At 44.2% G+C, this 13683-nt stretch overlaps 1 protein-coding gene across 1 annotated transcript in view; it reads right to left on the bottom strand.

The window, feature by feature from the left end:
* The window catches only part of anks1b (ankyrin repeat and sterile alpha motif domain containing 1B), a 343291-nt gene that overhangs the window by 213788 nt on the left and 115820 nt on the right, over positions 1–13683 (bottom strand). Inside the window, exon 4 of the mRNA XM_088924241.1 lies at positions 1417–1713. Coding sequence (XP_088780367.1) covers positions 1417–1713 — 297 coding nt within the window. The remainder of the gene's footprint in view (positions 1–1416; positions 1714–13683) is intronic.

Genomic DNA, 13683 nt, shown 5'->3' with positions numbered 1-13683 from the left:
CTGTGATTTCTATTTTTGTTGCGCGATGATCATTGTAACAGAAAGATCTACAAAGACTCAGGTTAAAGAAAAGCTTTCACGCCAAGGCGTTAAATATTTTTCCACTTAGATAATCTCTCCGGCTGTCATTTGCCCTGATAACTCTCTGCTCGGCAGCCTGTGCACTCCATGTTTTAGCATGTACCAGTTCATCTCTGACTCTGTGATTTATCCTCCTGCTTTGCTGTGGCCCGAGACGTCCACAGTGACGCAGCAGCACTGTGCTTGCAGCTGTGTGCAGTAAGAGAACGCGTTTCTCTGGGGCTGCAGGAGACTCTCGCCCTCATGTGGCCTGAATCTGGGTTTCTCACGTAGGTCATTCGTACGTGACCTGAGGTTCTGTCTCCTGATTTCAGTTTTATTGGTAAGAAGGGCCATATCTGCGTAAAGGATTAAGTGGCGAGGCCAGAAGTTTGGGGTTAACTCAGTCGGTGTAACGGTTGACATCCCTCCCCTAGAGGGCACTCCATTTCACTCCTGTCAATAGTTCCCTGCAATCGTTTGTATGTGTTCCAGGTGTGTTGTTGTGTCTCCCCCTATTTATTCTTAACTCCTCCAGGGCTCAGGGCTCAACATTAGGGTACTGATGTCACCAGGCCCGCCTAGCACCAGGATACCCTACTGTACGTCCATCTCCTGAGGGCACAGGCCTTTTCCTCGACACTTCCCGTTCTCTGAGCCCGGGGTCTGGAGGAACTCACCCCGTCATCCCAGGACCTGCATGTTTTCCGTGTGTTTGTTTTTTCCCTCTTTTAACCTTGTCGTCTCCCAGGATGGATCTACTGCTGATGGACTCATGGACTGTGTCCTGACCTGCCTTCGGACCTGCTCGGATGCCTCTCTTGGTCTCCCCACTCACCGCCCCACCAACCATCACTGTTGCTTTACTGCACCATTAAACCCCTGTGTGTCTTCCCAGACTCCGCCTCCTGTCTCCTTCAGCTCTTACCGCTTCACAAAGGGTCTGACATAACACCCGACACGGACTATAGAGCCTGGTCGTAACAGTCGGTCTCTATTTCAGATGAATAATTTATGAAGTGGGGTTTTAGAGAGGCAGGATGCATTTAACAGGTCAAAGGTCTCCAGAAAGTCCTGGATGTACGTAAGTCTACCCAGGTGAATGTGTGTGCATGCTGTATTCATACAGTGGGTTCCCCGTGCCTTTCCCGTGCAAGTACTCCCCAGTTTGCCTTGCTTTGCCAGTCCCCTCTCTTCTTTAGTTTTTACCACACTCTCCCTGTGCCTTGCTGAGGTTTGACCACGGCTACATTGTGAGAGGGGTTTAGCAGTCACCCTCAGACCCCGGGGCAAGAGAGCTCTGCAGTGTCCACTCGCAGGCCCCTCTCCGGAGGAGCCGGAGCCGGAGCCTCTCACCTGGCAGTTGACGTCCATGCCGGCCTCCAGCAGCACCTGCACGACGGCCTTGTGGCCGTTGCGCGCGGCCAGGTGCAGGGGGGTGTGCTTCCTGGTGCTGCAGCTCATGAGGTTGGGGTGGGCGTTCACCAGCATCTTGACCACCGGCAGCCGGCCGTACAGCGCCGCCAGGTCCAGCGGCGTCTCGCTCCGGCTGTTCCTCATGGTGGGGTCCGTCAGCTCCTCCAGCAGCACCGCCACCACCTCCGAGTGGCCGTACTGGGCCGCACAGTGCAGTGCCGTCTCGTTCTCGTTGTTCTTGTGGCCAGAGAGAGAGAGGGGGAGAGAGCGCCGTCAAAAAACCTCCAACTGCAGATCGAAACAGCAGATACGAACTGCACAGGCACAGTACGGGAGTATTGTTTAATTGGGTGTTTTTTCTTTAAATTGCCTGCTGCTGCAAAACACATTGCCCCTTGGGGATAATATAGACTCTCTCTCTCTATTCTACTGTCTGTTATTGTTGCAGGAATCTCCTGTGGTTTTCAATGCAATGAAATTAAATGCAAATGAGAAAACAAACAGTTCCAATCATTCATTACAGTACATCAAGATACTGTAAGGTAACAAACCTACAATTGAACTGAACATTGTAGTGATACTCATAAAAATTAATGGTGTCATTTATGTGGTATTGTTCATCCCTAACAATCCCAGAGTGCTTCACGTGAAGGTGGGGATCCCTCTGTGAAGTGCAGCTCCGCCTGGGTGACACACAGCAGCCCCACTGCAGAGCAGATCAGGGGACAAAGAGAAAAAATACTGTTCCAGCCGAATTAAAGGGAAACTGGAAGGATAACATGGATACCACGGTTAACACCCATACACTATGGACAGGAAATCGTTAATGACAAAGAAGTCAGGACCTCAGTTTAACTATGCGTGACTACAGCAGTCAAACTGGGTTGGTTGGAAATTTTCACCCAGAGTGAAGAGCACCACCTACTGGTCCACCAACACCACTGCAACCAGATTTTCCACAGAGGTCTCCTATCCCAGCACTGACCAGGTCCAGCTCTGAGCAAACAAAACAAATCTTCATTTTCTTTGATTAGGCATTAGGATTACGGAAAAGACCGATAGACAGAAAACAAATACTGGATTTATTCCAGATAACAACTGGCTGCCTTTCCAGTGAAAGAGAAAAAGACTGTACATCATTCTTTATCATCAGCCCACATAATCACAACAAAAACACTCCATTCTTCTCCATGACTTCGCACTGCTACTTTAATGAATGAGATTTTCACAATACCAGATATTTCGATAGTGTAATTATCTCATATCGCATAAAACCTAACTGCTGACAAACATTCAGCACATTGAGCTCATGAGGATGTTTGTAATTGTTCTGATTCCTGGCAGCCTCCTCTCGCCCAAAAGAGGTAGGAGTCAAAAGGTAAAGAGTTCCTCAAGAGCTGGAACCTGGAGTGCGTCTTTCCTTTGATTCCTCTGCGGCACATTCTTCACCTTCAGAGCCTCGAAGGCCTGAAGGAGCACATGTGCCATGACCGCGAGCCACAGCAAGCCTGTCAGTTTCCACACTCTCAGCAACGGCGGAGTGGCGCTCACAGTGGGCCCCTAACAGCAGCAATAAACACCCGAGGCTCTGCATCGCGAAGACCGTTACAGGCATCTTTTGTTTTTAAGAGTGAGCAACATTACTGTATAATATCCCACCTGTGCATCTGAAATTACTAAACAGTATCCTGGCACAATAATCAGAGTGTACCTTGAAGAAAATCAACTGATCATTCATTTTAATTTTACCTCATCAAATAGAGCAGAGTAGGAAAAACGAACAGCTGGGCTGGGTAGGGTTGCTTGTTCCAGACACCCACAACCCTTCATGTAATGAAGTGCCTCCTGTTCTCAGTTTTAAATACAGTGCAGCAGGAAATCAGCCTTAATTAGCCCATGCCTCCAAACCTGTGGCAGCCACTGTCACTAGCAATGGTGGTGTAACTCAGAGTTGAGGCCGTGTCTCTACAATTGCACAAGCTTTACAATCAGGCACTATAATGTTTGCCACCATGTTAGTGATTTGCCCACGGATTGAACTCCAGCCCAGTGACTGTGTGATTCACATAACAGAACAAGCTACCCAGCCATGTGGCTGAAGCCGATACCCTGACTTTTTTCAAGAAACAGCTGGATGACATCCTCAGATCAATTAGCGACCAAACGAGTTAGTCGCTATGGACCAAAATGGACCAAACAGCCTCTCACTTGCGTCTGTTGTTATAAAAAAAAACACTTTGGAAAAATTATCCCTGCATTCTATCTTAGTTTGTTTCTGTGAACACTTAAAAACTCAGTGAAAATGAATTCAGCCTCCTGAACGTTTTGCAAGATTGCTGTAATTACAGGGTTACTGTATTTGGATGCTTTGGAGGTGCACACACAGGAGAACTGTATGGAAGTTGGGCTGTATTAGACAGTGTAAATCCACTGTGTCCCCAGCTGAGAAAAACTGTCCTGACAGTCACCCTGGCTTTGGTGAGAGCACAAATTTCCATGCTCCTTGTGTAAACGCAACATATACAGTAGGTCAACACAACCACTGGTTACTGGAAACAAAGTATAATAAACTCAATTAAAAAAAATCTAATCACTGAAATCTTCATCTGCAGCCAATCCTAATATCGCCTACTGAATGCAATGCTCAAGAGTTTTTTGTAAAGCAAGACTTGGGAAATACAGTTCAAATAGCTTTTCTTCTGCTTCTCTGATTGTGCTAGAAGTTCTAGCTGCTGATGTTGACTTTATATATGCAAAAGGCAAAATAAGAAGTTGTAAGGTGATTCCTTCTTCTAAGCATTGTAAAAAGGCAAATGCTGATTCATATTCATACTGATAATATTCAGCAACTGCATGCTTTTTAAAAAGCCTTCATAATCCTCAAAGGTGCTGCTTGTAATGTACAGTATATACTGCATATGCATATATATATACCCATACTGTGAATGTTGAGTGTTAGGCAGTAGTTGCCCCATACTTACTTGTGCTATATCACATAAACTAGCTGGGGCATGCAGGAGACATGGAGAGAGAAAGCTGTGCTCAATAAGAAAGGCAGAGTACCCACTGAGATGGGGAGCCTCAGTGCCTGAGGGAGACAGGGCGAAGGACAGAGTCTGATAAGCGGAGCAGAGGCAGAACGGGCAGTTCAACAGGTTAATAGGAAGCAGACCATCACCCTGAAGGACCTCCCTCCGGCTGGGATTCCTTAGTGCTACCTACAGCCACCGCGGGAGATTATAACTTAGACCCAGCCTGGATCACGGAGGACCAGGGCCTCTGTCTTGTCACCCCCTTCCGCACCAGGGGAGAAGTCACAGGCTCACCCAGCCTCCATTGCTGTTGTCAACACAGGAGCAGTTTCCCAGGAATGAGCTCCCTTTCACACGGCACATGTTTCCAATCACATTCGCTCCGCTGTCCCCTGGGGGCCTGTGGTCAAGGTCAGAGGCCAGTAATGTACAACCAGTAACAGACAGGAAGCGCGCTGGGATTCTGCAGGCCAGCGCTGAGCCACATGGGGCTTCATTTGCCCAGCCAGGGCTGCAGCAATGCGAGGCCCCACTCATCATGAGAAAACACAAACTTCCAGGCAGACCTGGAAGCAAAAGAGGTCAGGAAAGAGAAAGAAGAGAGAATAATCAAGGTACAGCACACCCAGGGGTTAATCAGTTAATACATAGTGCATATTCGGTAGATGCATTTTTGACCATTAATTAATCCTCAGTAGCATCTTGCAGTGCAAGACACAAGCTGCTTCAAGTGAAGTGGGAATCCAGTCTAACCTTGATCGTCTTATGACCTAAGTCTGCACCTGGCATCACTATCACTGCTTCAGCACTAAGTCACATTTCCCACCCTGGAATATCAGATTAAACACAGGTTTTCTTTTCTTTTTAATTCTGACACATTTGCTATCCAGGGGAATTATAATCCTTCATATCATCCTAATAACCATGTCCTGTATTGATTTTTATAATGTTTGATTTATTGCATCGTGTGGAATTCATCTGAATGCTAATCCATGCAACTTTCAAACCGTTATTTGTTTTATAGCTTGGTGATTACTTTTAATGTAATTCTCCTTGAATGCCTTGGATGACCTTGCATCAATAAAATAAATTAAAAATTAATATACTGAATTGTATTGCAGATGACTATTACAGTTTATTACATACATAAATGGAACTTTTTTTATAATTAACAAAAATGCTTAAAGACTTAGCTTGTCATAAAAGCTTTTTTTATTGTGTAATTGTGTCTTCCTCTTGGTTTGACAAAGTCATGCTGCTGAACTTCACATGTACTGTGTGCACTACAGGCGCAGGAATTTATTCTTCTAGACCACTTGAGTTCAGCTGATTAATATTAATAGGGTCAACACAGAGTCATCAATTCACCAAGCCAGCAGGTCTTTGGAAAGTGTAGAGACACCAGAGCACAGAGAACATTACAAAGTGCCCCAGTGCAGAATTGAACCCAGGACCTTGGATGTACAGTATGAAGCAGCAGTGTTCACTGTTGCAACACTGTGCTGCCATTGTTCAAAAGTTATCCATCCATCTTCCAATTAGAAGTATGCCTCTCAAAGCACTTCACAGGACAAGTAAAAACGACAGAGCTCGTGGGTCTGAATATGAATACCCAATCAACATGTCATATTTCATTTGTTCTCTTTGCTGACCTTCACTGCAACATGTCTTGTCATGATAGAAGTCTCCGGTGTGGACACTCAAGAATTGAATAAAACAAGTTAATTCAACTTATTATTTCAAAATTTGCAGCTCACAGATGGGGACAGCATTGGAAAGGTCTGAAAACTTTTGCCAGACACTGAATGCAGAGCAGAAGGATGCTGTACTGTTCATTGTTCAGCCCCTCAGGGAGAAGCTGTTTGTAAAGAATGTAAGGAACTTGTCACAGCCCTGAAAATGGAAGAGGTTCCCATGCAGATCTGGCCTTTAATTGCTCCAGCATGTTTTTTCCCTGCTGCCTCAAAGTATGTGCCTGTTTCATCCTTGCGTAGCTCAACTTTCTCACACACATCATGTGCTTATTTTTCTCTTCAAACCAGACTGTTTTCTTTCCCAGCCTTCAAAAAAAAGTATGTGACCACATTCTGTGATTTCCAGATGATCTTGAACATTTCAGAACTAGTGATGTGTTTTCGTCACCTCGTCATCTCAGTCTCACGGCTGTGTAAAAACACAAGAAAGAGCACAAACGAGACGAGGTCACTTAGCCCAACGAACTCATTTTGTTGTCCTTAGCTAACTGATGCATCAATTTCTCAGAGGAAGCCTTTGTCAGTGCCATGGAGAATGTTGAATACTTGAGTCAGTTTCCCTTGTAATATCTATGAAATTACTCTATATCCATTCCTTTATTGTTATTATTATTATTAATCACCAGGAAAATAAAGCTCATATTCCTACAGGCTTGAAGGAAGAAGTGGGTTGTTCTCCAGGAGCTTGACCTTTGAACCCCAGTTAGGGTAGGGAAGGTTTTTACAGCGCTGGTGGAGCCTCACTTCCTGTCCCCGCGGATGAATTACTCTGGTTACCTACTGGCCACCCATGCTGCATACAGCACCAGCTTGACTCTCCTCAGCGGTGCACCTGGCCCAAGCGTGGACAGCTCCCGAGAGCTGAACCAGACCACGCTTCAGGGTAAGACAGCTGGGCGACGCTGACTCCAGCTCCTCAGTTTCACAGCAGGACGTGTATGGGGCATGCAGCAGATAGTTAAGGTACAGAAGGAACAGCTTCCTGCTTGCCCCTCTTCCTCTATCCCAGTGGTGTTTCACAATTGACCACGCGGTCTCTCCTGAGACCCAAAACATTCCGTTGACATGTCCAAAGACCCGATATTCACAGGCAACGCAGCCAGGGAGCTGTCCTGATCCCAGCATCCCTCAGAAGCCAAACCAGTCCGCTTTTCCATCGACATTCCTCACAGTCTTGGAGCTGTGGCGGAGGAGCATTAAAATGTAACCGGCAGCACATCGGACCTCAGCACAGCGAAACAGAAACAGCCCTCAGTCATCAGGGGCTGACCCCACACTACCACCTTAAGAAAAAGAAGCTGAAATTACAGTGTCAACCATATTCGCAGGTTTTCACAGAGGAAGATGTTTCCAATATACAACTTAACTTCCTCTGGATGAGACATTTAGATGCCTGTACCTATAAGGTTACAACTACAGAAGGCCCCTTTGCTGATTAATCTTTCTAGCTGTTAAGATGCTTACGTTTTAGCCAATACTGCTGTAGGACTTAACTGCCACAGGAAACAGAATCCAGGCAGGTATGACAGGGCTAAGAAGTGGGAAATAGCAGCAGAAACTGAGGGAGCCACAGGGAAAACAGAAGGGACTAAATGAACCAGGTTCGCTCACACCGCTTGAGCATTACAGCATCGGTGCGCTGCCTGAATTCAGCTGATCTGAAGTGGCAGGCACACTGCGATCCCCCACACAGGGAACAGAGCGAAACCGCAGCTTGAACAGACACTGCTTCTGCTCTTGAACGCCCCAATAAGAAACGCACAAAACCAAGGGGACAGAAATGCTGAAATGATTGGGAGATAAGAAAGGTCACTTTCAAAAACGCAAGATTCACACCTGCTGCAAGAGCAATGCAGTCAGTGAATGAAACCTGTCCATCTACTTCGTTTGGTAGATAGCAGCCAATTGATCCAAATCTTTATTATAATCCCAAAAATGAACCTGGTTGCTCTGCTCTAGACTGGTTTCAGAACAGTAATATATTTTTGTAACACGGTGACCAAAATTTATGCAATATTCTAAATAAGGTCTTATCCGTGCTTTCTAGAATTTTAACATAACATATCTTGTTTTATGCTCTACACTCTACACTACACTTATGCTCAGACCCTGTAGATCCTAACATCCTTGTTTACATTTCAATTGCTTCCCTACATTGTGATCACACTAGACCCTTCTACATCTTCACTGGTTGCCTGTCAAGTCATGTATTCAACACAGGATTTTTTTTATACGGACTTAAAAAGCTATACATAACCTGGCCCCATCCTACATCTCTGAACTCCTTCATGTACTCACTCCTTCACACGGGCCCTGTTCAGTTCTAGTTCTACTGCTTGTTGTATCTGGGACTAAATGTCTGACTTATTGATGACCATGTTTTCTCTGACACTTTTTAATATGTCACCTTTTTATTAAGGCCTCTGCTGGACTGCATTACAGTTTCTCTTGTACTGTATGTTTGTTTTTATTGTATTTTTCATCATCACTAATATCATGTACGTGGGTTTGAAAAGGCACTATATAATTAAAAATGATTATTTTTTGTCTAGATTAGAAGATGTTAGTGATGGGTCAACAAAAACACCTAAGGCTTTCTCACAAATACCTCTTCCAGCTCAGAATTTCCCATTTTGTATCTACAAAAGTTGATGTTTTTTCTCTCTCCATGTAAAGCTCTGCACTTGTCTATATTATGCATAATATAAAGTACAGCTGAGGTGTTAAATTTGCAACCAATAACAAGTATCTGCACTGCAGGTAGGTGGCAGTGTGGAGCAGTGGTCAGAGGATCTTGGCTGTAGGGTCACGGGTTCAGATCCTGTGTGCAACACCGCTGTTGTGCATTTAAGCAAAACCTTTCACTCTCACCACTCCACTAAGTACCCTACTATAAAAATGAGTCTCTTGGTCCTCATTGTAAATGAGAATTTTTTCTCAGTTGACTCGTCCAGTTGAATTAAAAAGCACCGTAATGTTTCTAATGCTGATAAAAGCAGGGTGATCGATAATGCGATGGCAAGACATCCTGTAATAAAATAAATGTAAAAAATAATTTATAGCATAGAAAACACACACCACTGCATGGAATAAAAAATATCCAGTCATAAAAAGAGCCCATTATCATCCCTGATATACATAAAACCAGCTGTTTGCCACTCTTAAGTATACATACATCGAATATTATGAATGACCCACCCAGTAATCTAGCACAGTGAGAAGGGTACTTAGAGAACCGAGCTCAGATCAAACCCATCCATATGAGTAGTAGACCCGCCCTTAGACATATACATTCTCCTGGGACTAGGGACTCAGGTACACAGCCTGCTGCCTCTTGAAGACTGGGATTGAGGTCAGGTAGACAGCCTGTTGGCTCTTGAAGACTGGAACAGAGGTCAGGTAGACAGCCTGTTGGCTCTTGAAGACTGGGACTGAGGACTCAGATGTCCAGTTTTTATTTAATCATCTCATTGCTTCCAGAAAAATAGCTTCTTATATAAGATCACTTTATTGGCCATATACAATTTCTTGCATTAGGAATTTGGCTTTTCGCATACCCCAGCTTGCTCTCCCTGAGACACACAGACAGGGAGAGAGAAGCTTGGGGTCAGAGCGCAGGGTCGGCCATTTATACGGCACTCCTAGAGCAGTTGGGGTTAAGGGCCTTGCTCAGGGGCCCAACGGAGTAGGTTTCCTCTACTGGCCACGAGATTTGAACCGGCAACCTTCCAGCCACAGGCACAGATCCTTAGCCACAGAGCCACTGTACCACCCATTAATATGAGGAAATAACCTGGGCCTATCAGTTGCAGTAAGAAGAGATCATGTCTTGTCTCCTCTCCAGGCTCATTGTACTTGTATTGGTAGCTGGCTTGCTCTTATCTTCCCTTAAGAATTTAGATGTGAGAAGTGTTATTTCTGTGGGCTTAGACAGTTGGTACAGACAATATCCTAAGCCAGAACACTTCCAGTTTTGCAAGACTGCAAACATGCTATAAAAACAAATCAGATATTCAATAAACCAATCCTCAAAGAAACTACCTTTTTTTCTTTTCACTTAGGGGTTTAGACAAAAACTATTTTTTAAAGTATTTTGCAATTGCATTGACATTATCAACACGAGGATCTTAACCTCCTCTGTGAATGCTAAGCTTAACAAACAGAAACAATGCGCTCATTGTACATCAGTTTGTACATTCTTCAACCTTCTCCACGGGTAAGGCACCTCTCTTTCACACCTGAAAGTGCAACTGTAGGCTGCCTTCCTAGATCGCTCAACTCCCACATGTGGATCTGGCAAGACTTTAAGATCATTAATTAGGCCAATAAACGACTTCAGGGAAAATCAATCATCTTACAAAACGATGACTGTGGCCTGTTCAATATTAATATGACCCGGCAAAAGCTGTAGTGTGTCACTTTAAACACGCTGAGCTGATAATAAGATCATGAAGCCCCTGAGGGACTCATCTAGGGGACCCTCTGCCTGGGTGGCTGGATAAGTCCGTGGGCTCGCAGGTCCAGTGGCAGCACAGTGATGGCTCAGGGCTGCAGGACTGACAGGGCGGTGCCAAATCCTGCTAAGGAGCAGCAGGCAGCCGGCCGTCACCAGGGACAACCGCAGCATCCATCCATGAAACCAGCTGCCTTCCACTCAGGCAGCCAATCTACTAATTAAACAATCATCTCCAGTTTTGAAGGCTCACCCCGCCGTAGGTCCGCCACTCGGTTATTTCTAAGCTCACCTCCCGCCAGCTAGACAGCTACACAGCTGTGCGAAAAAGTTTGCGAACCCTTAGGAATTATATGGATTTCTGCATGAATGGCTCCTAAAATGTGATGTGTTAAAATGTCAGACGTTGTGTGTGTTGTTTGTTAAATAGGACCATCTTTCTTTATTATTACGACCGAGATGAAGATCAGATCAGATCTTAGGAGCCATTCATGCAGAAATCCAGCTCATTCCAAAGGGTTCACAAACTTGTTCTCACAACTGTACGTCTCCTCCCTCTGTGCTCAGTGACCACTCTACCCTATTACTGGACTCTGGCTGCTTCACGGCTCTACTGCATGCCCCAGCAGGCCCCTCCAGCTGGTTTACCAGCCTGCTTTCAGGACAGACCTGCTGGTCTGGTCCTGCCCATCTGCAGCTCCACTCGGCTTCACAAACACACGCATTCCTACAGGCTTCCAGTACAGGCAGATGTGAACTCAGCTTGCTTACTGTGTGATCAAATACAGAATGAACAGTATGTAGCAAAGGTGGTGTTACAGCACCGGGTTTCTATTGTCCAAAATATAGACTGGTGATGTGGAACAAAGAAGCTGAAACTGATATAGTTGAGTTGTTAATTAACTCAGTTTGTAAAGACAACTACTTACAGTTTGACTGATCTAACAGCCAAGATAAAATTAAAGAAATGTATAGGATCAAAGAATTGAGGAGTTGTTATCAAAGTATGGTAAACCTTGATAGATATACTGTAATTTATATTTCCAGAGGTTCAGTCTAAAATTAGGATTATAGTTTTGAAAAGCAGACTCAAAAGGAAAACCAGAAAACAGGGAACAGGTAGATTCCCCCAGTTGGGCATTCTCCCAGTTTTGTGCAAGGAAATGAGGGAATGGGAAAGAAAATAAGGATGGAAAGAATTGTAAATAACCAGTTCCTAAAAGAAACTTAAATTTTATTTAGCAGATTCTTTTCACAAGTGCTTGTAAGAATTTCTTCTTTACAGTATATATGCATATCATTTATCATATTATTTCATCTGCTTACAGCAGGTACTTCACAATTTCAGACCTTGGAACTAGAGCACAGTTTATTGATCTTTACTCGGGACTCTAGACCACAGTGCTGTGGGTTCGAATCCTGGGTGAAGCATTGCAGACACTCCCTTGAGCCAAGCATGTTCACCCAAGCTGCTCCAGCAATCACCCCGCTGCAGAAATGAGTATGACATTCAAAGAGACCATACAGATATTATAAAAAAACATTTCGGTTTTAACCAGATAAGTCAACTGAGAATAAATGATCATTTATAATGATAACCCAAGTACTATGCTCAAGGAAAAAACAGCAGTGAATCTGGAATGTGAGCCTACAACCATCTGGTTAAAAGAGTCCTAACTACAATACCACAACTCGCCTTCCTGAAGGGAGTTAAAGTGTTATATTTGAAGACACTACCCAGATCTCTGTGATTGTTGTCTCACACAGGGGAGACCTTTGCCACATCATTACAGGAGCTGCCTTATTACACAGAGAGAAGGCACGGTGACTCCTATAAGGACATTCATTAATTGCACTTGCTGGAAAAAAAAGTGTTAATTAAGCCAGCCTCGGGCCCGTTCAGCAAGAATAACGAGGGATTGTTGAGGTTAATTGTCTGTTTTTAGATGTGATTGATTAGTCTCATTATGCTTTGTTCAGTTTCTTAACACTTTGTCTCATTCGCATATATTTTGGCCCTGTCCTGACCCTATGACCGATGGCATACCATGAGCTGAATAGCGAATCATGATTCACCTCGTGCTGTGTGAAGACACAGGCCCACTGACCCAGCACTGCATTTAGCTTCAGTCTAAATAACACCTTGTGTTTGACTAGGAGCCGAGAGCACTCTTATTGAATTTGTTTATCCTTGCTTGCCTGTCTCTGGGAGATTGATGTAGACCTGGTTTGAAAGTGCTTTATTCTTATTTCCTGTACCGCTATTACAATACTTTTCCATAAAGATCAGAGTGAAATGAAGAATCAATACTCCAGAGAATTTGTTCACATTTCCCATTGCTAAACAATCCTAATCTATCTCCAATTATTTACCCAATGAAAAGATTTGTGTGACAGTACTGCTGGTGGGGATCTGAAAGTATAGTACAGACCTGTTACATTTCTTGTGTAATGTTTTATTTAAAAAAAACAAGGATTAAAAAAGCAGAATATATATTAATATCACTCAGTTTATCTCTATATTTAGAGCACTGGACTGGACTCCAACACAGGAGAGACTAAATCAACCTCTGAAACTGTTTCTTCTCTTCCTCATTCAATCACACTGTGATCTAACACAAACTGAGAGCTGAATTACTCATGCAGGATTCAACCCTCCCATCTTTCTGTTTTCACAGACCGGTCAGCTACCAGTTACATTAGATGTTTGCCTTCCCTGAGTCTTCAAGTAAAATTAAAACACATCCCCACCAACACTTCCTTCTCATCGGTAATTCACTGCTGTGCATTGAACGGACTGCTCTATGACCATTCGTGTTTCAATCCTCACTCGATCATTTTAGTCCAATTCAATATTATTCAATTGAATATTTTATTGGAAGGAAGAAGTTTAAAAAAGGAGCTGGAGGATGGAAGGGGTCTGTGGACCCCTCTCAGCTTTCCGGTGACAGGGCTGTCACAAACAGAG

This window comes from Atractosteus spatula, chromosome 8 (genome assembly GCF_055471065.1).
Source record: "Atractosteus spatula isolate fAtrSpa1 chromosome 8, fAtrSpa1.hap1, whole genome shotgun sequence".
NCBI classification, from domain to species: Eukaryota; Metazoa; Chordata; class Actinopteri; order Semionotiformes; family Lepisosteidae; genus Atractosteus; species Atractosteus spatula.
This window is presented reverse-complemented; position numbering and strand designations above follow the sequence as displayed.